Consider the following 19,820-nt stretch of genomic DNA (forward strand, 5'->3'; position numbering starts at 1 on the left):
AACCCCTGACTCCATTGAGATAGTATTCGTCCAAACATAAATATACCCTTAGAGTTCATGTCGACGGTTCCTGTTTTCCAACACTCTTTCCTTTCTCTTTTCTCTCTTTCTATCATGTTTGCGCTTCTTGTCGCGGCTAACCTTCTCTGGTGCAGTGACGGCCTCTATCCTTCGCTTGACTCTCCGTTCTTCCCTCCTCTCCTTTACCTGCTCCCGCACCTCACTTATGTGTGCCACAAAGTCCGTAGTTCCTAGCTTCTTCTGGAGTATATCTAATACCTCCTGACTACTCGTCACCAAAGACTTGTATGTGTTCTGGAAGATCTCATCTGAGGATCGTGGTGCCGGAATCGAAGTGTCGGTTAGGTGTATAAGAGGAAGCAGGATAGTTTGTAGATATGGCACCACCTTCGAGGCATCGATATGAGTGCAAAGCGCGGCAACCATTTTCATAGAAGCCGTTTTAGCATTGAGTGACTCTGCTCGAGTGTTAAGGACTTCTTTTCGAAGGATTCGAGCTGCTTGTTCAAATATATATTGAATGGCCGTCTTCTTCTCCCTGGCAGGTTTAGAATTGGATACATGATCCTCTTCTTCGAATTCACTTTCTTCCACCTCTTCAGCCTCCTTTTGAGGAAGTACTAGGTTATTCTGCGCAAAGCAGCGACCAAGGAATATTAGATTTCGAACAGTCTGAATTGCAAGATCCTCCGATATGCCTGGCGCCTTCAAACAAAACATGCTTGAACGAGTTATTTGAAGCATCAACGTAACATCTAGTACCAAGCCTGAAGAGCCGACCAGAGGAATGGATGAATATCCAGTCGATGAATTAGCTTTGGCTATGTCTGCCAGCCAGACACCAACAAGGTTCGCGGCACACGATCGTACCCAAGCTTGAGGATAACACAGGCTTTGGAGAACTTGAGACCAGACATTTGCACAGGACGGGTTTAATGTGACACTCGGGAATAGCTTCGATAGCTTCACAAAGAGCTGAAGAGAATAGTATAAAATCTCCCACTCATTCGCTTCCCTATTATCCAAAGAAAGACTCATAATACCAGGGAGAAGCTCGGTGACGAACCTGACGTATCTGTCTTTGTTATTGGCATCTGACTCAAAGAATATTCGAATGGCCTGCAGCCCTGTATTCGTAAGAGCGATATTATCAGACTGTTCGAGCCAGGACTCGAGTGGAGACAGTATTGCCTTCAGATGCTCAGCATCAGCACGGGTAAAAATAGTTCCTAGAAGAGACCCGGCCATCTCTCGGAAAGTAGGCGCCTCGTCATTGGCCATAACCATCACGAGTGGAATAAAGAAAGTGTCTACCATCTCCTGAGCTAACTCCCCATTTGTCTTTGCTAGGATGAGATGGATGGCTTCCATCACAGACTCTCGACCTTCCCTATGGGCATAATCCAAGTTCTTCGCGAGATACGCCATCTGCTTTGTCCATCTATTTTTTGCTTGCGGGTACTCAACTAGGAATTGCACGTACGTACCCCTTGCCAGATCCCGAGCATTCCGCGTATGGTTCGTTATCATCATGGCAGAGATCTTATCAACAACTTCGTAGATCTCTGGTACCATGAACTTCCGTGACATCACGGATCTGATGAAATTGAACACGATTCCTTGGCGATCGGGTTCATCAATGTCTGCAGACACGCGTTTCAAGAGGTATGCAAGATATGAATCTTTGATGGTGGTACGTTTCCGCTCCCGCAAAACGGTAGAAACAAGTTTAAGAGCCGCCTGAGATGCATCGGTTTGCGAACTTGCCGATTCCTTCATCAGCTTGACACATTCAACGATATATACATCCGCATTCTTGTCAAGCTCAGGTAAAGGGAGTTTGATGATGGTAGATAAGAGCCGAATTGCAGAAAGTTTGACTTCTTCGTATCCTTGTACTATAGAGTCACCGATAATAGGGACAAAGCCAGCTACATTATCCGCAGTCAACAGGGAGTTATACTTGTTGAGCACTGAGCGAAGGGTATCCAAGCTAAAGCGGGCGAGTTTGTAAAGGTAAGATGTAGTGCTTCCACCACTTTTCTTTCGAATAGATGCAACCTGGACGAGGAATCGACTTCTTGTTTTCCATTCGTCGTTGTCCAGAACTGGTTCAGGCACCTTGTATGACTCTTTAATCACTTCATAGCAGAACATCAGAAAGTCACGACTTTCTGCCCCTGGATTTCTCAACAAGCCAATGCCAATGCGTCGTAATAGCTCGTCTATCTTGCCCACAAGGTTGGTTGTAAGTTTCTCCTGTAAAAGCTGTTGGATTGGTTGAATAAGGTCGTAGATGTGCCGAATGCTAGCATTCTTGGCTAACAGCTCAGCAGAATCATAACTTTTACTACTTTTCACTTCTTTCATCTTGCTGACGTATTCTTCGGCATCCTTTTGTTGGCCAACGGTACCAAATATATCGTCCATGATAATTTCACCCAAAGTACTCAGGTCTTGATCTAACGCACCAACCTCAAATTCGTCCGCAGTTGCAACGAGGATAGAATGAACCGTGAAGGAAAGCACATGAAGTTGGTATCCTCTGCTCAAGGCTCCCTTCAACTCCGTAAGGATATACCCAAAATATGACGGCCCTAGAATGATAGCAATATCTGCAAGAGTTTTTCTTGCTGTATCTCTGGTCTCCTGCGCACGGCTGCGCAAGATACTAGACACATCCATAAGAAGAGAAGGAAGCATTAACGCCATATCTTCTTCAGGTAGCAATTTCAGAAGTTTGACGGCCGCTACTGCTACAGGAAGACGCAACGCAACGTCAGACTCACTTCGCTTGTTGGTGAATCCAGTCAGGAAGGGAATGAAGTTCGTCTTCAGTTCAGCCGTTAGTTTGGTACCATTAGGGATTGAAGCGCTAAGCGTTGTCTGGACCCCTGGGCTTTCTTCTATTTCCATTTCTTCTCCAGTAACTTCCTCAGAAATCGCTCGTGTGGCTTTACCCGAAACGGCACGAGAAAGAGCATCCGTCATTTGGCTAAGCAGGCGGATAACGCTCTTTTCTAAGCCAGGTTTGCTTTTGATGTACCCCTGGTATCGGCGGAAGATAGCTTTAAATTGGTTCCACGTAATGGCCTCACTCAGGGAACCAACTGTTGTAACAGCTCCAGCTATTAAATTATGAGCATTTTCATCTTCGGATTGCTGGAAAACGAAGTGCTCAATAAGAGGGAAAAATATGGTGCTGGTATTGGTAGCTTGGATCTTGCCTTTGGTAACCTCAGTAGCAAGCCTCCTCAATGCACGCAGGCGTCGATGTTGCTGTATATGAAGAATGTTATTGAAAAATGATGCCTCGTCATCACCTCCGGCTAACAAGTCATGCATATCCTTCACAGCTTGAAGTTCAGTGTGTTCCTGGACCAAGTAGCCAAGAAGGGACACAAATTCTGCACGAACTGTTTCCGCACTTTGCTTGATGCCATTGCGAAGGGCAGGAAGAAGAACCCTTTCAACCAAGCCGTTATATTCTGAATTCGACTTTTCTTCTCGGATCTTTGTGACTTGAATGAACCGTTTAATGCCGAGTGAGGCACTCGACCGAATGGCAAGTTCTTCCTCGTCTTTAAGATTGTAAATTATATTGAACAAAAGTGGCCTCCATTGCCTAGCTGTAAATGAAGAATGCTTTTCCTCATTTATCGCAGTAAAGGCCTTGAGTCGTCGGTCAAAATCAACCTCATCCAATCGCTTCGTTGACATTGAATTCAAGTCGGCAACGAGTTTCCCAATTTCAACTAATTCCGGGTCGTTGGCAACATATATGTCAAACACGGCGGCTAGGGACACCCGATTTGGCTGGTCTTTGAAATAGTCGAAAAGAGACGAAAGAACTTCAAATATACGCTGAGCAAGTTCTGGGTGGTCTTGTTGCTGAAATAGGGGTAGGAAGTGTTGCAAAACTTTGAGGAGGCGACCTTTTGTTTTTGGCGGAACACGATCCGGGGGTTGTTGAAGCAAAAATATAGTAGTGCTGATAAGTTTAGAGGTCTCTGCAGACGACACAACAAGGGAGGAAATTCTGGATAGCAGTTCAACAGCAGGGCCAAGGATGTGGCGGGGAGGTTGTTCCTTAAGAAAATCTTCCAGGTGGGCTAATACATATTCCATATGGGGCCCAAGAACCTTTTTGTGAATGGCTTCTGGCGATGGTGCCGACGTATCAACATCACCCTCTTCATCCACTTGCTTGTCGATGCACACGCCGACCAGCGACGTTAGAACTTCGTCCAAAACAAATATCTTCACCTCGTCTCGTGCTGATTCCGTGGCTAAACAATCAACAACGCGACAGACAATGCCAGTTCCCTCAAAATACATTGCTGATCTTGGGTTAGAAGCCCAAGTACGGAAGAGCTGAAGTAATCCAGACACTGCCTGAGCAGTTTCCACTGCAAAGTTGTCAAGCCTTGGGTTGACTACTTCTGAGAGTATAAGAGGAATGAATGGTTCCCAATCAACTGTAGGAGACACAGAGAAAACCAAATCCAGACATTTGACGCCTAACTGTCGAATGTTGCGCAGATGGCCGAGCTGAACACTATCATCCGAGGTAAATGCTTCGCTTTGAGCTAGTGGTCTGCACGCTCGGATAAGGCAATATAGTACCACATTCATAGTCTGGTTAACGAACGGTGACATCTTTTTCTTCAAGATGGAGAGCATTGTCTCAACCATATTCAATAAACCAAGCTGTCTTCTCACACTCATAAATTCTCGATCTAGGATATCGTCTTTGACCAGTCCATGGTCGTTGAGTAATGTAATAGACCCTAGAGAACCAAATGAGATCTGAACAAACTCAGAAAATTGGTCGTCTGGAAGCTGTGAGACTATTCGTAGTATAGCTTTCCGTCGTACTTCCTGGCGGCCAAGTGAGCCTCGAGAACCCGCCCGAGCAACCATTTTGCCGTAAAGGAGCTTCAGAATATAAGGGAACAACCCCTCTATGTGTTCATTTTTGATCAAGCTGTTATCCTTGCCTACATGGACAAATATACCCAGCTCATCCTTGAATCGGGAATCATCAACCAAATTGAGGAGATTCTGTTCATAAGGACGGACAGCAGGGAACTTCCATGTAAACACAGCATTGAGAGCAAGCTTTTGTATCTCCAGATCGCCGTTACATAGAAGATTCGATATCGCATTGTGAGCCTCTGAAGCTTGGTAGAGGACCTTAGGGTTGATAAATTTCCCAAAGAGAGTCAACATCGATTTCTTGTCTTGCATAGTCCACCCTTGTTGGGAATCACTTGAGATATCGTCTTTCTCCGTAAATAGCATGTCTTCGGGGGTATGTACGGAAATTTCGTCGCGCGAGGCCCATGATAAAAAGAGCGGGACTATTTGGCGAGACCTTTTTTCAGAAATTTTAGGAACCGCATTAAGAACCCTGAGCGCCTGGCTCCTTGCATTTTTTGCTGATAGAGGTTGTGGAGAATGTGACGATCTAAAATCATTTAATAACGATGAACTGGCATCCTCATTTGTACGGAATGAGCTATGCATGGCCTTTTGGACGTTGTTAACATTATAACACCCGTATTCAGATGTCGTGGATGAGAGATTCGCCGCTGAATCCGGAGAGTTATGCCCTGGGGTATCTTCAGTAGGTGTACTGTGGAGCCAGTTCATCGCAATTTCGGAAACAACACGTTCACCAGCATCAGTTTCACATATTACCTTCATAGCCTCACATGCATCATCCCATACAGAAGCAAGCCTTTTCCATAGCAAACCAAAACAGAAACTAGGAACCAGTCGAGCAAGCCATCTCTTGCGGGACGATTGAGCGTAGTTAACTCCGAGCCGACGTACATCCATGGATATGACCCTGGCTGCTTGGAGCGTAAGCTCGCTCGTTTCAATGCTTCGTGCAAGTGGTAAACAAGGATCCTCTATCTTTAGCCACGTAAAGATGAGCTGAAATATGTCCAAGGATAGTAGCCTGAGTCTATGCGAGGGACTTGACAGATTTGCAAGTAGAGCATTTGCAAATTGGTCGAGATCGACGTCAGAAACCTCTGAAGGTTCACGAATAAGCGACACATACGTGGATACAGCTTCTAAAAAGACCGGAATTCTCGAGTATTGGCTGGCCTTGGAACATAGCAAAGGCCATAGTGTCTTATCTAGCTGGCCCAACCTGTGGGAAAAACGAACGTAGGCCAACAGCCCCTGACCAAGAGAAAACATAGCCTCGGCATTGTCTGGTGAACCAGACTCTAGAGTCAGTCGAATTTTTCGGTGCAAGCTACCAACTAAGTCGGGAATAATAGAAGGTTCGGCGGAGAAGCTGATAGCGTCCGGAAGTCTTGAATACGCGCTAAGAAGAGCTATCTCCCTTTCGTCAGGACTAGACGAGTTGAATCTTCCGGATATAAGAGTTTTCCACTGATTTGGACAGGCCAATGAGCCGGGCCTAGAGGAATTCGAGGTAACCGTGCCAGATGACTGAAGACGGGGTAAAAGTACACATAGCCCTTCCTCATATTCTTTCCATAAAGCAACTATAAACCTAAAGCACATATTAGCAAGTTAAAGGGTTGATAGAAGTGTAGCTAAAATAACTCACTTTTGAAGATATGGGTGGACAACACTTTGGAACCTTTCCGGGTCCAATCCTGCCACCAAGTCACAAAATGGTATAAAGTGTTTAGATAGCCTCTGATGTGTAACAGAATCCATGAGCTGGCGCATGTGTGGTAATAACTCATCCATTGGTGCAGCATGAATGGTAAATGCCACTGATCCGAGTAGTTGCTCAGTGGAGGTGTCTGGGAAGACATTGGTTTCTGTTGCCTTTGCGAGAAGATGTAGCAGGGCAGTTAGGGTTCTGTTCCAGTCTGCCACTCGAGAGCCCTTTCTCGCAACGATACAAAGGAATATAGTATGGCAACCGACGTGAGTAACTACGGCCTTATCTTTGGCCGATATGGATTCATTATATTGACAAACGGCGTCCAGGACCGGACGAAAGTTTTCCGCAGTACAATAGTGTACGAGGCTGATCAAGACACCACTTAAAACTGACTCCGATAAGGCACTTTGTTCTAGGTTTTTAACGCCTACAGCCTTCATTAGGCATCGAAGTATGTCAATGCCGTTAGAGTGAACGGCACTCTTGATGCCCTTGGTCGCATCTGCAAACATAGCCATGAGACCCTCCTGGTAGGCCGTGACCTGGCGTCCTTCAGCACTGGCCTTAGCCAGATCCTCGAGCAAGAAAGTTACTGCACGTTCGAGAGGTTTTTTGTCCTTGTAGTAGATCGCTGCAGCTTTACGGATAAGAAATGAAACTGACTCCGCCGCAAAACGAGAAACAAAGTGCTTCTGGTGCTCCTTTCCAAGATACTGTGTCATTATGGCCAGTAGAGGTCTGAGGTCTGGTACAAGAAGGCGTGAGAGAAACTTGAATATCCAGGCCAGACAGGTAAAGCTCCATTCTATAACATCGATGCTCTGATGGGTGGCCGCAACAGCAGCAATCAATTGAACAGCGGCTGCGAAGTGCTTCTCAAATCTTGACCCAAGATCCCGCGCGAACTGTGCCATCAAACTTAGAAGCGGCTCCATACTCAATTCGTCCTTCTTCTCAATATATTCCACCAACAGGCCCATTATCGCATCTTGGTGGTATAGTACCTGCGGCAGGTTCTCGCATAACCGATCCACACGCTGGACAAAATCTGTAAAATTTTCGGATAGATTGAGCTCCGCCCAATGATCTAGGGAGGCTCTAAAGCAGGATGAAGTCTCGTCATCATCATCTTCGCCAAAGGTCGTCCGGCGCACTCGATGGACAGGGTCGATCTTGAGCTTCAGGACGCGCTGGGAGAAGGGCTCCCATCGGTGGGATTTGGTAGTTGCAGTGCCGCCTTTCTGCAGCCTCGGAGGCTTGCTCCGCTGACTCGAGGACGCTGCAACCATCGTGGTCCAGCTGCGACCAACTCGACTTCACTGTCGCTTCAATGTTGAATATCGAAGCTCTGACAATCTTCTTTTTTTTTTTTTTTGGATCTATGAATTTTTGATATCGATTTTAACTTTCGGCTTATCGGAAAATGTGATATTACGGCTGACTAATTACTTAGTAATAATAATTTTATTATTCAGCAAACCTTACTTCAGCTGCCATCTTAATTGTGATGTTAGACTTCAAGGAAGAGAACGAACGAACTTGATGTGAGAGGGCGACAGCAATTGCGGACGGGGATATGGCATCCAAAGTGTAAGCTTGAGACTGGAACTGAAAATACTTATTAGACTGATTGATGCTAACATATATACATAGCATTGTGGTCGGAGGGGTGAACTCATCCTTTCGAGAGGTGTTTGGCAAGCTCGAGAAGCTGCAGGCCAAACAACAATTTGCATGTGCCATTATCGCAGGAGATCTTTTTGGGGAGCTTTCTACAGGAAACTCCAAGGGTGATCTCAGTGCATTGCTTCGCGGAGTTATTCAAGTAGCGTTGCCTACCTATTTCACAGTTGGGAAGAACGGCATCCCGGATGAAGTGGCCGAAAAGCTGACGAAGGATGATGAAGTCTGTCCAAATCTCTTCTACCTAGGAAGACGAGGAGTACTCACCACGTCAGAGGGTATTAAAATTGTTGCTCTTGGCGGTATTTATGGACCGCTGCCTCCAGACACTAGTGTGAATGAGAAATATCTTCCATATCATACAGAGGCTGATGCTCAGTCGCTGTATTCAGCAGAGAAGGCTGATATTCTCATAACCTATCAATGGCCAAAAGGAATTGAGAAGGGCTCAAAAGTCCCTACAGGCGAAATCATGACGGAGGGCAGTCAGTGCGTTGCGAATGTCTGTTTAGCGTTGAAGCCTCGCTACCAGTTTTCGTCGGCTACAGACACATTCTACGAACGGGAACCTTTTTTTCATATTCCAGAGGATGAATACACCGTAGAAAAACACATCACGCGGTTTATTAACCTAGCCCCATTTTCCACTACATCAAAACAGAAGTGGCTATATGCGTTTACCCTGGATCCAAAGAGTGTTCTGCCCACTTCAGTCCCAGCCGGGACGACAATATCTCCCCTCACCGCAGTAGCAAGGGGGCGCGGTCCGTTACCTAGCCAAAAAGCATCATTTACACGCTTTAGGCAAGACGATGGTCAGCAACGGCCCGCTAAGCGAGCAAGAAAAGCTGCTCCTGGTCCGTCAGAATGCTTCTTCTGTCTCTCAAATCCTAACATCGCATCTCATTTAATCGCATCTATTGGAAATGACACATATATTACAACTGCAAAGGGGCCACTGCCAACGGCATCTACCTTTCCGGCTCTGGGATTCCCAGGCCATATTCTCATAATACCATTGATCCACGCACCATCTCTCGCGTCGATAGAGGACCCAGAGTCTAAATCAGCTACCTATGCAGAAGTCCAGAAGTACCGATCGACACTTCACTCAATGCTTCAAAGGAGGGCTGACGTGGCTTTAGGCGCCGTCACTTGGGAAGTGAGCAGGGGTCGTGGCGTGCATATTCACTGGCAGTTTATGCCTGTCGATGCAAGCTTGGTTCGCCGTGGTCTTGTTGAAGCTGCATTCAAAGTCGAAGCCGAGAACCTGGAATACCCAAAACTCGAAAAACGGGAGTCTAGCTGTGATGAGCCGGACGATTATTTCCGGGTATGGATCTGGGCTCCTGGGCAGGCAGTAGAAGGAGACGCTACCGGGAGCGAAACAACACTAGTTCTTCCGCTAAGCGACAGGTTCCGATTCGATGTCCAGTTCGGCCGGGCGGTGATGGCCAAATTGCTAGGACTGGAGGACCGGTTGAACTGGCGAGACGCGTCGCAGTCAGTGGAGGAAGAGAAGAAAGACGTTGAAACTTTCAAGGGGGCATTTAAAGAATTTGATTTCACTGTCTGAAGGCTAATGTTGATATTCTCCTTTATAGATACCCAACCTCTTTTCAATCTGTATTAATATACATTGTTTATAGCTAAATGTCAACATTTGTTGTGTGGGAAATAAAGCAGAGTTCCAAAAAGGGAAGCCGCACCAAGCTTTCGATGTTATTCTCTATGAAGTCATCAACATGAACTCTCAACATCAACTTCGACATCGACTGTTCCTTTTGCCTCCACAACTAGCAGGCGGGTTCTAGATACCAAGACACATGAAATCATTGACTTGAAACATCCGCTAGTGGCTATACTCACGCTCCTACACACCCACTTATATATATACATATTCACCATCATGCCTTCCAGGATGCGTGCACTCTCCGGCTTCTCCTCACGAACAAGCAAACGGCGCAGTCTACTCCGTCGCAAACGCAAACCCCGAATAAACTCAAATACTTCATCATCGGACTCTTCAGCGGACATCGCTGTCAGCGGCTCGGGACACGCAGAAGCAGCACTCACGTCCCTGTTCGCAGCAACCTCACTCACCCGAGTTTCCTCGAGGAATTTTGATATCGTCAAAAAGATGACCCAAAAGAACAGCATTCCCGATTCCTTTAGCGAGACGACGCCGGCTACCTTTGCCGGCAGTCTGGGTACAACCGATATCAACAGCATCAACAAAACAACAACAGCAAGCAAGGCTGTGACGGCCGAAAAGCTGTCAGATCTGCCCCCACCAGCCCAGATAGAATATGGAGCTCTACGCGGGCAATGCCCTAGCTTGCCTGCAGACCCAGGTCTACATGCTGGCATCCTGCTCCTTGTAACTGACTGCGCCGGCGAGGTGAAGCTTGGAAAATGTGATGGAGAGCCTGGATGCGAGACTCCCTCCAAGCTGGGCAGTTTGAAGAGAAGGGCGAATACAAATTTTGGGGACTAGAAGGTGATCGATCCTATCATCGAGTGTTTCATTCCTTCTGCACAGTTGCATATCAGAAGACTTCCTTTTCTTTTTTGTACTCACCTTTTGGTCGCTCGTTTCAATGCAATTTATTATTTACCACTCTACTACCCGGTCTCCATATATAGTTAAAAGCGGTCTGTATAGATCTCAATCCTAGCTCGATAACTCGAATGGCAGCTTGTCCGACCTGCATGCAAGCAACATCCCGCGCCAATAATTGCTTATTCTCCCGGATTTCCTGTGCAGGCCTGGTTCAGAACCTCCACGGCTAGCTGGCCATTCAGGGTGGTCACAAAATCTACGTTTCAACCAAGCTCTTGCGCACACAGCCAGAGCAGAGCCATTCTCCCCCGTTAGAATCAATCGGCCGATTCACCAGTCCCCTAGTGGCGTCTCCAAGGTTGGAATGGCTCGTTACAGGGACAAGAAGCAAAGAAAAATAACGCCGAACGTTGAACATCAAACGCCAAACGGCGGATGAGACGGCCAGCCGAAGAGGGCTCCCAGGCCTGATGGGCGCTGCAAGACCAGGCAGAGAAGCCTGATGTCGATCACCGCGAACAGTTTCTTCCTTGGTTTCTCCTCGGCACTGCTCCTGTGTAGCTCTACTTATACACCACCTGGACACCACGGGGCAGTCATTTCTCTTGCCGAAGCCTTTTGCCGGGATGCGGATGCTCGCTGGCTGGAAGGATGTTTCATTGCTCTCATGCAGGACAGGCAGGGATAGTGAACAGCGAGAACAGTCACAGCGATTTTTTTTTTCTATGTGACCGGGCAATCAAGCATTAACTATTGTAAGGCAAACTGGACTGATGGGGCCTCCGGCGGGTCAAGGCTGGCCCGCTAATGCTGATATATCGGATATTATACGGAGTAACCGCATACCAAGTACGAAGTATATATATACGTCTAGCTGCTGACTGCCTCTAGATTTGCATATGGCAGAGCTCTCAAATAGATGCATGAACTGCTACAGGCAATCGTGCGAACACAATGGGCTGCGATATCAAGAATTCCGTTGTTGAGGCTGAGGCCGCTCTGCCCTTACCACCGCCCGGAGCAGGCGAGCCGGATACAGAAACGGACATGGAGGTGAAGCGGGAAACTGATGGAGGAAGTGTTGATACGGAAACGTATCCAGAGGGGGGCCTCAAAGCATGGCTTAACATGCTGGGGGCGTTTTGTGCCATGGCCTGCACATTTGGCTGGATCAGTACGTTCGGGTTAGTTATCTTCCCCTAGCAGGGCGTTTGGTAGATGCATTCAATGGCTAACAGGACTATGTAGGGTCTTTCAGGCATACTACCATACACACTTGCTAAAAGAAAACACCCATTCCCAGATAGCCTGGATAGGGGGGCTGCAGGCCTTTTTTATTTGCACTACAGGCCTGATATCTGGCCCCCTGGTGGATAGATACGGTCTCAAAGTGAGTAATGTTCAAATCTACATCCTGTTCAATCGTCTAGTTGTAGGGGGAAACAAAAGTCTAACGCCCAGATAACTAGCCTATATTGATCCCCTTTTCGCTCCTGGCTCTGCTATCGGTGATGATCACCTCCATCTGTGAAGAGTACTATCAGTTCATTCTCACACAAGGCGTACTAGGCGGTTTCAGCGTGGGGATGCTGTATACTCCATCCATTTCAATTATGGGTCACTACTTCCACCGCCGGCGCGATCTAGCCATCGCCGTCGCCTCCGCCGGCTCGCCCCTGGGCGGAGTGATATTCCCCATCGCCCTGCTTCAGATGCTGGAACACTCCTCTATCGGATTTGGTTGGGCTGTGCGGGGAGTTGGGCTGATATTTCTTTTCTTCCTCTGCATTGCCTGCGCTACACTAACGCCCCGAGTGACTCCGCGGCGAGGACCGCACTTCCTCTCCGCCGCGTTCAGGGACCCGGTGTATGTGTCTCAGCTGGTTGGTTACTGTTTGGTGTTCTGGGGCATATACACTCCCTTTTTCTTCCTGCCATCGTTCGCCATTCTGCAGGGTGTCAGCGTCGATTGGGCCTTTTATATACTGCCCATCTACAACACCGGCTCGTTTGTGGGACGCATCGTGTGTGGTCGTCTAACCACCATCTGTGGTCGGTTCAACACCTTGCTGGCAGCCATACTCGTTTCGGCCGTGTTGATGTTTTCCTGGATTGCTGCAACGTCGCTGGCGGGCATCATTGTGTTTGCTGTGCTATTTGGCTTCTCGTCCGGGGCTATCATTGGTCTCTTCCCCGCTGCAGTGGCTGTGACTGCGCCGAGAGCAAACCAGATCGGAACGTACCTGGGCATGACGATGGGGGTGCTCGGACTGTTTTGTCTGACCAGTTCGCCGATGATGGGCGCCATCGTGACCCGGTCCGGCGGCCAGTATGACGAGGCGATCATTTTTAGCGCTGCCCTCATTGCTGTGGGAGGGAGCTTGATTGTGTTTGCTAGGGTGAAGCATTCCGGCTGGAAACTGATTGCTTGATGGCTTCATTTTGATGTTGATAGCATTTTTCTTTCTTTCTTTCTTCTTTCTTTCCTTTAGCATATTTTTAATAGGTGCATGGCAGGGAGTTAGAAATGGGGGTTATCCGGCATGCACTGCACATAGTAAATAGCTGCGCAAAGGGCAAAAAAGGGACAATTCAAGGGACAATGGTTAGACATCGAATTAGATTGTTAAGTAAGTCATGATATAGACCTGGAAGTAAGCAGGTAAGCATCCAAGCATCCAATCAACCCAGCAAACGTATGGCCACCCAATGCCCCAGTCAAGTTCGTTACCCATGTAAAGGGGGGGAGAAAAACATGAAAAGTAAACAGTAGACAGCTCATCAGCGTATCTATAGAGAAGAAAGAGAAAAGTGAGAAGAAGAATATACACCACAACAGGAATCCGAACCGGGATATAACCAAACATATCAACAAACGAGTAGTAGTAGCCATCACAGCATGAAAGAAAAGTAAGATGGAAAAAAGCCAAAAGGCAAAAAGGTAATCAAAGGGAAAAAAAAAAAAAAATAAAATAGAATAGAATAAAAAGGTAAACTATACATCTCTCCAGGAGTTCTCTACGGGTTTCCTTCCGGCCATCAACAAGCTAGGAGCTCGCGGTGGCTGTGATGTCGACTGCTCTGCCTCCTGTGGCTGGTCTGCACCCGACCCCTGTCCGTTCCAAAGAGGAGGTGGTGTTGACGTCGAGGGTGAATAAGGAGTGTATGTCCTCTGTTGCTGAGCGGGAGAGTAAGATCTTGAGGTAGGGTAGGGTAGTCCGGTATGTTCTGGACTATATGTATTTACAGGCGATAGCTGTGGCCTAGGCGATGGTGTGCCCCTGATATGCTGGACGGGAGACCGAGTGAAGCTGCGACTGCCCCCGTTTGGATGTGTGTAGCCATATGCATCACCTGCGCCAGGAGGAGAAGGAGTAGCGATGCCGATGGTTGAAGGGGACTGAGTGTTGTATCGTGGTGGGGCGTATATTTGGCCTGACGTCTGCTGATCCTGCTGGGAGTCATGGTATATGTTTGACAGTGGTGCCGGGCCGCAGCCCGGTGAATGTGCTATGCCGATAGCAGTGGGAGGGATGGAAGGGCTGATATGACCCTGATCCAGGCCGCGGTATCCTCCACCCATGTTCATGTTCATGTTCATGGACTGTGAGTGACGGGGGTGGTGGTGGTCTGGCGGGTAGATAGGTGAGACGGGTTGTGCGTGTTGGTAATAAGCCGACCCGTGGGCTGCTCCCGGGTCATCTACTACGCTGTGCCCCGTGACAGGGTTGAGATGGGACATTTCCATCTCCTCGTTGTGGTGGGATGTGTCCTCCACACGTCTGGTGGTGGCATCTTGCCAGGTAGGCATGTTGGGCAACGCATCATCGTTGACTCTGGCAGTCGAAGTGGGCACTGTGGGCGCGGGACGGGATCCCAGGGTATCGAACTGTGCGTAGCTGGGGGTTGAGCTGGCGGCCTGGGTATTGTATACTGGCGGCGCAGGACGCTGGTAGCCGGAGTAGTCGTCTGCGAACTTGGACCGGCTGTCGTAGGCGGGTGCTGGCGGTGGTTTGCGAGAAGAAGAGGAAGACGGACAGCAGCAGGAGCAGCATTCACAGCACCCCTTGCAGCAGGTGTAGCCGCAGCAGATGCAGCCCACGAGACACCAGACGACGCTGAGCAGGATGAGGCCGCCGACGATGATTCCAACGATAGCAGGCCATCTACAAATCGCCAATTAGTATATATATAAACATAGATATCAGATATCCGAGAAAGAAGAAGGGAGACCGACTTGCAGTAGCTTTTGGCCATACACTTGTCCCAGGAGGAGAATGTGTCCTTGACGTCTCCGGTGATGCCTCGCGGCGCCAGCTGGTGCCACGGCGTAAACTCGAGCGGATCCATGGTGATAGCTAGCAAGTGTCTTCTTATCTAGCTCCTCAGTCTATCGGATCTATGGCCCGTTATCGAGATGCGTCCGCTATCGAGGGATCAAGCGGTCTATCGTGGTCTATAGCGAGGGGTGTATAAGGCGAGGGTGAATCGAGAGACGCAACATGGGACCGGGAATCAGCAAGAGTGAGTCCCCTGGAGTAAAATCTAGCCGGCGATTCACGCTGGCTTGCCCCAGAGACCGAATGGGCGATGGTTCGTGAGACCGAGAAGGCGTAGATAGTTGTGGCCGCAGTGGTGGTGTGGTTCGGCTGGGTTGTTGGTTAATTAGTGAGCGGAACAGCAGGCGGCGAGCAACGAGGCACCAAGACAGGCGGCGAGAGCAGCACGAGCGAGCGACAGTTGTCCTGGACGGCGAATGCAAGTCGTAGTTGTAGTTGTAGTGGTAATTGTAGTTGTGGTCGTGGATGTGGATGTGGATGTGGATGTGGATGTCGGTGTCGAGGCGGACTGAGGCCCTGCGCAGCCTCGAGATGTTCGACTAACTAACGAATTTTCCTGCGCTAAGGACGAGCCAAGGCCGCGTTCCTTGAGCTAAAAAAAATCTGGTTATTATTGAACTTACGACGACGACGGACGATGACGGCAAGCTTGCGCCACGCTGGGCCGCGAGGAGTGGAATTACGGAACACGGATCATGGGTGGCCACGATGGTTTATTTTATTAGGATTATTTACTACTGGCACAGGCGGACATAGAGCATGAGACGTGAATAGTGATAGGCATACGGAGTAACAAGGGGAACCAGAAAACAGACAGCCGACGAAAGGAAGAAAATGAAAGAAAAAAAAAAAAAAAAAGGCAGGAGAAAAAAAGGCTAGGGATCATCAGCCCTTCTGGCCGGGGTAGTTCTGCCCGTAGGCATTGGGAGGCTGCTGCAGCTCAACGCCGGTCTGCTGGGGGGCATAGTAGTCCTGAGCAGCTCCGTACTGCGGCGGCGGGCTCTGGACGCCGCTCTGGTGCTGCTGAGGATACTGCTGGGGGGGATACTGCTGCTGCTGCGGCGCCTGGGGGTACTGCTGCTGCTGGGGGTACTGCTGGGGATACTGCTGCTGCTGGTACTGCGGCTGATGCGCCTGCTGGCCCATGCCAGCCCATCCCGTGCCCCTGAACGGCTGCAGGCCCTGACGACGTCGACGACGGGCAGATATGCATCTAGGCAAGTTAGCACGGAGCAATTACACACAGACGGAAGCATACGGGATAGATAGATGGGATAGACGGATGGGCGGATGATAAAAGGAGTTGACTCACGCAAAGAGGAGGAAGAGGAAAAAGGCGCCGACGACGAGGACGACGAGGACGACCCAGCGGCCCCAGCGATTCCACGGCGACGAGTAGTAGTAGCCGCCGTTGTAGTAGCCGCTCGAGCTGTGCGCAGTCTGGTCAGCTAAACTTGTCTCTGTATACCCATCTCGCTATAGGCGGCGTATGTATATGGGGACGGGGTGGGCGGCGACTCACTAGTATCTCTCTGCGATGACACCCATCTTGTCCGCCCTTGACTGCAAATGCTCGACGCCTGAACTTCTTCTTGTACGGCCCTTTGTGCGGCACAAGTTTAACAATAATATCGATATTCAGCTCGTTCTTTTTATCTCGTCTTTTTTTGTCTTTTTTATATTTATTTTTGAGGCCGCAAAGAAGCCGCAAAAAAAAGCTCGATAATAAAAAAACAAAAAAAAGAGTCGATCGATGGTCTTGGCGTCACGTGAGGCGGAGTTGATGCGATGGAAAGTAGAAAAGAGGAAGAAAGTAGCGGAAAGTCGATGTGAGAGAGAGAGAGAGGAACAAACAGGAGAGAAGACGAGACGCTTTAAAGAGCGCGCGAGAGATGAGGAATATGCAAGGGCGAAGACGGAGAGATACGAGCAAAGCGCAAAGAAAAAGCTGCGCCCTGCAAATGATGACTAAGGCTGAGCCACGATTAGTAAGTGATGCATCATGTGATCTCCACTCTCACGTGAGAGTGACGTAATCAGAGACTTTTGAAGGCAAGAAAAAGACAAGAAAAGACAGGAAAAAGACGAGAAAAAGACAGGAAGAAGAAAAGAAGAAGAAGAAGGAGAAGCAAAGATATGAAAGAACGAGAAGAAGGTGGTAAAAGTCAGGTTAAGGAAGGTTGCAGTGTTTGGAGGGAGTGAGAGTCTCTCTGGTACGGAGGGTCCAGGAGCTTCATTTTTGATCGGCAGGCTACGGAGTAACTTATGACGGTCGATGAGTCTGAAAGAAGACGAGCTGGATATAAGGAGAAAGACACACGAGAAGAGACGAGATCATCTCCAGAGAGCCAGGGGTTCCTGCAGCTCTGGCTGAGCCAACCACTCGCTGAGCTGCTTTTGCAGGAACCAGCCAGGGGGAGGGCCTGCTCTGCTCTGCTCTGCTCTGCTCACCTCGACTTCCCCCTTATCCACCACTGACGAAGTACTCCATCTCCTGTTCACTTTTGCTTCTACTTCTTCTACTTCTTCTACTTCCTTTGCTTCTGCTACTTCTATTCTGCTGTCCTTCTGTAGTCCATCTCGGTGTCATAAGTTATAGAATGACTAAGCAAATACTCCACTCCCATTGGCCAGTTCACCATGCAACGCCAGCTCATCGCCAGCTCAGCATAAAAAAGAGTCCGAGACGAGCAGACGAAAGATGTAGAAAAAGGGGGGAGCAGACGGAGGAAAAGAGACCGTAGAAACTGGATTAAAGCGAGGATAGTATTACACACAGCATGCTCCGAAAGACAGGACAACAAACATAACCAAGGAAAGGCAGACGACAGCATGGTCAACGGCTCGACCGCGCGATGAGCCACCGCAGCACGGCGTCGAGGTTGGTCTCTTCCTTTGCGCTGATGCCGTAGCAGCTCACCTCGCGCTTCGTGATGCTCTTCAGCTCCATCGCGTCGATCAGCTCGTCGACGCTCAGCACGTCCGGCAGGTCGGACTTGTTGCCCAGCACCAGCAGCGGGATGCCCTCCAGCGTCGGCTTGCTGACCAGGTCGTGCAGCTCGTCCGTCGCCGCCGGCAGGCTGGCCCTGTCTGCGGCATCCACGATGTATCTACCGCCGAGTTAGCTTCTTCTTCTTCTTCTTCTTCTCCTTCCTTCGGGTTAAGGATGACATACACAATGGCGTTGACTCCGCGGCAGTATCGCTCCCACATCGGCCGGAAGCGAGGCTGGCCTCCCAGATCCCAGCTGCTCTAGTCAGTCAGTTCATGCCATGCTCATCGTCTTATCTCTCTCTATCAGAACAAACGGGGGAGCTTCTTCAAGAAGACTGACCATTTTAGCGTGACATGGCCCTTTTGCACTCGTTTGGTGTTGAAGCCGATGGTGGGTATAGAGCTGTCAAAAAGACACAAAACGTTGAACGAAACAGTCAGTAAACACACGATATTCGCCACCGTCGTACACACCAGCCCGGAACATCGACAAACTACTCACTCGACAGTGAACTCGCCGCCCTAAAAACACACTAAGTCAGCATTTTTTATTTTTCTCCCTCTAAATCTTTTCCCCTTTTTCTTCATCTCGACGTCAAGCTTACCGCCAGCACTCGCAGAAGAGACGACTTCCCGGCGTTCTGCAGGCCTACCATAGTCACGTCCATCTCCGTCGCCCTGCCGTCCCCGTCGTCAGCGCCATCGGTTCTTCGACCGTTTTCTCCCATGAGCAACGAGGTAAAAGACGTACCAGAACATCCTCAGCAGCCAGTCATAAATACTCCGAAAGAAGCCCTGCATCATGATGGTGGCCGTACCCGTACACACCGCACCACAAACACAGCACGCTCGTTCGTTCACACAACTCTCTCGACTCCCACGCACACACACTCTCTCCTCTTCGTGCGCACAACACCAGCCTTTAGCTGGTGGGTTCAGCAACTAGTTAACTGAACTAGTCTAGCCGAGGCCGATCCGAAGGCGAACAACACTCGAGGGTAAATAATAATAATAAAGAAGTAAAAAGACGGGTACTTAAAATAGATGCAGGCTGGAGCCCGTTAGGCCGGACAAGTGCGTACGATGGAGACTCCCCAGACTTGGGCTGCTAGTACTGTTAGACCAGGTGAGATGCTTGCCGTAATTAATAGATAGATAGTAGATACGTTGATGGCCTCAAGGGGGTTTGGTTCAAGCAAGAGGAATAAGAAGAAGATGAAGAAGAAGAAGAAGAAGAAGAAGAAGAAGAAGCCGGACTAGAAAAGAAGAGAAGATGAAAGGAAAAAGAAAAAACAGTCCCAAATAATAGATTGGCCGTTAATAATGTAGTTATTTTATGCCATGGAAGACAGATCCAGATAATCCCCAAGAAGCGTTGATACGGTCTGGATAACGGCAGAGCTCGAGATGTAGTTATACAGTTATGTAAACGTCCGCCAGGCTGATGTCAGGACAGAGACAGTCCCAGAACCACGGGCTACGTCGGAGTATTCGACCTGCCGGCCAACTTGTCTGAGGGTGATAAATCGTTGAAACTAGTGATTTTTATATATATTCT

General features: G+C 48.8%; 9 protein-coding genes across 9 annotated transcripts; 5 read left to right on the forward strand and 4 right to left on the reverse strand.

The window, feature by feature from the left end:
• Positions 1-48: 48 nt before the first annotated feature.
• On the reverse strand, positions 49-7,971 carry ARB_07924 (uncharacterized protein; the record flags this gene model as incomplete). Its single annotated transcript, XM_003013766.1, has 2 exons — positions 49-6,559; positions 6,617-7,971. The coding sequence occupies 2 exons, from the start codon at positions 7,969-7,971 to the stop codon at positions 49-51; spliced, it is 7,866 nt and encodes a 2,621-aa protein (XP_003013812.1).
• Positions 7,972-8,315: 344 nt separating this feature from the next.
• Positions 8,316-9,941, forward strand: ARB_07925 (uncharacterized protein; the record flags this gene model as incomplete). The annotated part of the gene is made up of 1 exon (XM_003013767.1): positions 8,316-9,941. One exon carries the CDS (start codon positions 8,316-8,318, stop codon positions 9,939-9,941), a length of 1,626 nt encoding a protein of 541 aa, XP_003013813.1.
• A 333-nt stretch (positions 9,942-10,274) lies between these two features.
• Positions 10,275-10,862, forward strand: ARB_07926 (uncharacterized protein; the record flags this gene model as incomplete). The annotated part of the gene is made up of 1 exon (XM_003013768.1): positions 10,275-10,862. One exon carries the CDS (start codon positions 10,275-10,277, stop codon positions 10,860-10,862), a length of 588 nt encoding a protein of 195 aa, XP_003013814.1.
• Positions 10,863-11,882: 1,020 nt separating this feature from the next.
• On the forward strand, positions 11,883-13,360 carry ARB_07927 (MFS monocarboxylate transporter, putative; the record flags this gene model as incomplete). The annotated part of the gene is made up of 3 exons (XM_003013769.1): positions 11,883-12,102; positions 12,278-12,318; positions 12,398-13,360. 3 exons carry the CDS (start codon positions 11,883-11,885, stop codon positions 13,358-13,360), a joined length of 1,224 nt encoding a protein of 407 aa, XP_003013815.1.
• A 563-nt stretch (positions 13,361-13,923) lies between these two features.
• Positions 13,924-15,278, reverse strand: ARB_07928 (uncharacterized protein; the record flags this gene model as incomplete). Its single annotated transcript, XM_003013770.1, has 2 exons — positions 13,924-14,783; positions 14,906-15,278. The coding sequence occupies 2 exons, from the start codon at positions 15,276-15,278 to the stop codon at positions 13,924-13,926; spliced, it is 1,233 nt and encodes a 410-aa protein (XP_003013816.1).
• An 875-nt stretch (positions 15,279-16,153) lies between these two features.
• ARB_07929 (uncharacterized protein) lies at positions 16,154-16,414 on the reverse strand (the record flags this gene model as incomplete). The annotated part of the gene is made up of 1 exon (XM_003013771.1): positions 16,154-16,414. One exon carries the CDS (start codon positions 16,412-16,414, stop codon positions 16,154-16,156), a length of 261 nt encoding a protein of 86 aa, XP_003013817.1.
• A 607-nt stretch (positions 16,415-17,021) lies between these two features.
• ARB_07930 (uncharacterized protein) lies at positions 17,022-17,240 on the forward strand (the record flags this gene model as incomplete). The annotated part of the gene is made up of 1 exon (XM_003013772.1): positions 17,022-17,240. The coding sequence occupies one exon, from the start codon at positions 17,022-17,024 to the stop codon at positions 17,238-17,240; it is 219 nt and encodes a 72-aa protein (XP_003013818.1).
• A 362-nt stretch (positions 17,241-17,602) lies between these two features.
• On the reverse strand, positions 17,603-18,481 carry ARB_07931 (uncharacterized protein; the record flags this gene model as incomplete). The annotated part of the gene is made up of 3 exons (XM_003013773.1): positions 17,603-17,836; positions 17,908-18,354; positions 18,383-18,481. The coding sequence occupies 3 exons, from the start codon at positions 18,479-18,481 to the stop codon at positions 17,603-17,605; spliced, it is 780 nt and encodes a 259-aa protein (XP_003013819.1).
• Positions 18,482-19,432: 951 nt separating this feature from the next.
• On the forward strand, positions 19,433-19,522 carry ARB_07932 (uncharacterized protein; the record flags this gene model as incomplete). Its single annotated transcript, XM_003013774.1, has 1 exon — positions 19,433-19,522. One exon carries the CDS (start codon positions 19,433-19,435, stop codon positions 19,520-19,522), a length of 90 nt encoding a protein of 29 aa, XP_003013820.1.
• Between the last annotated feature and the right edge of the window lie 298 nt (positions 19,523-19,820).

The sequence above is a fragment of the Trichophyton benhamiae genome (genome assembly GCF_000151125.1).
Source record: "Trichophyton benhamiae CBS 112371 chromosome Unknown contig00075.49, whole genome shotgun sequence".
Classification (NCBI taxonomy): Eukaryota; Fungi; Ascomycota; class Eurotiomycetes; order Onygenales; family Arthrodermataceae; genus Trichophyton; species Trichophyton benhamiae.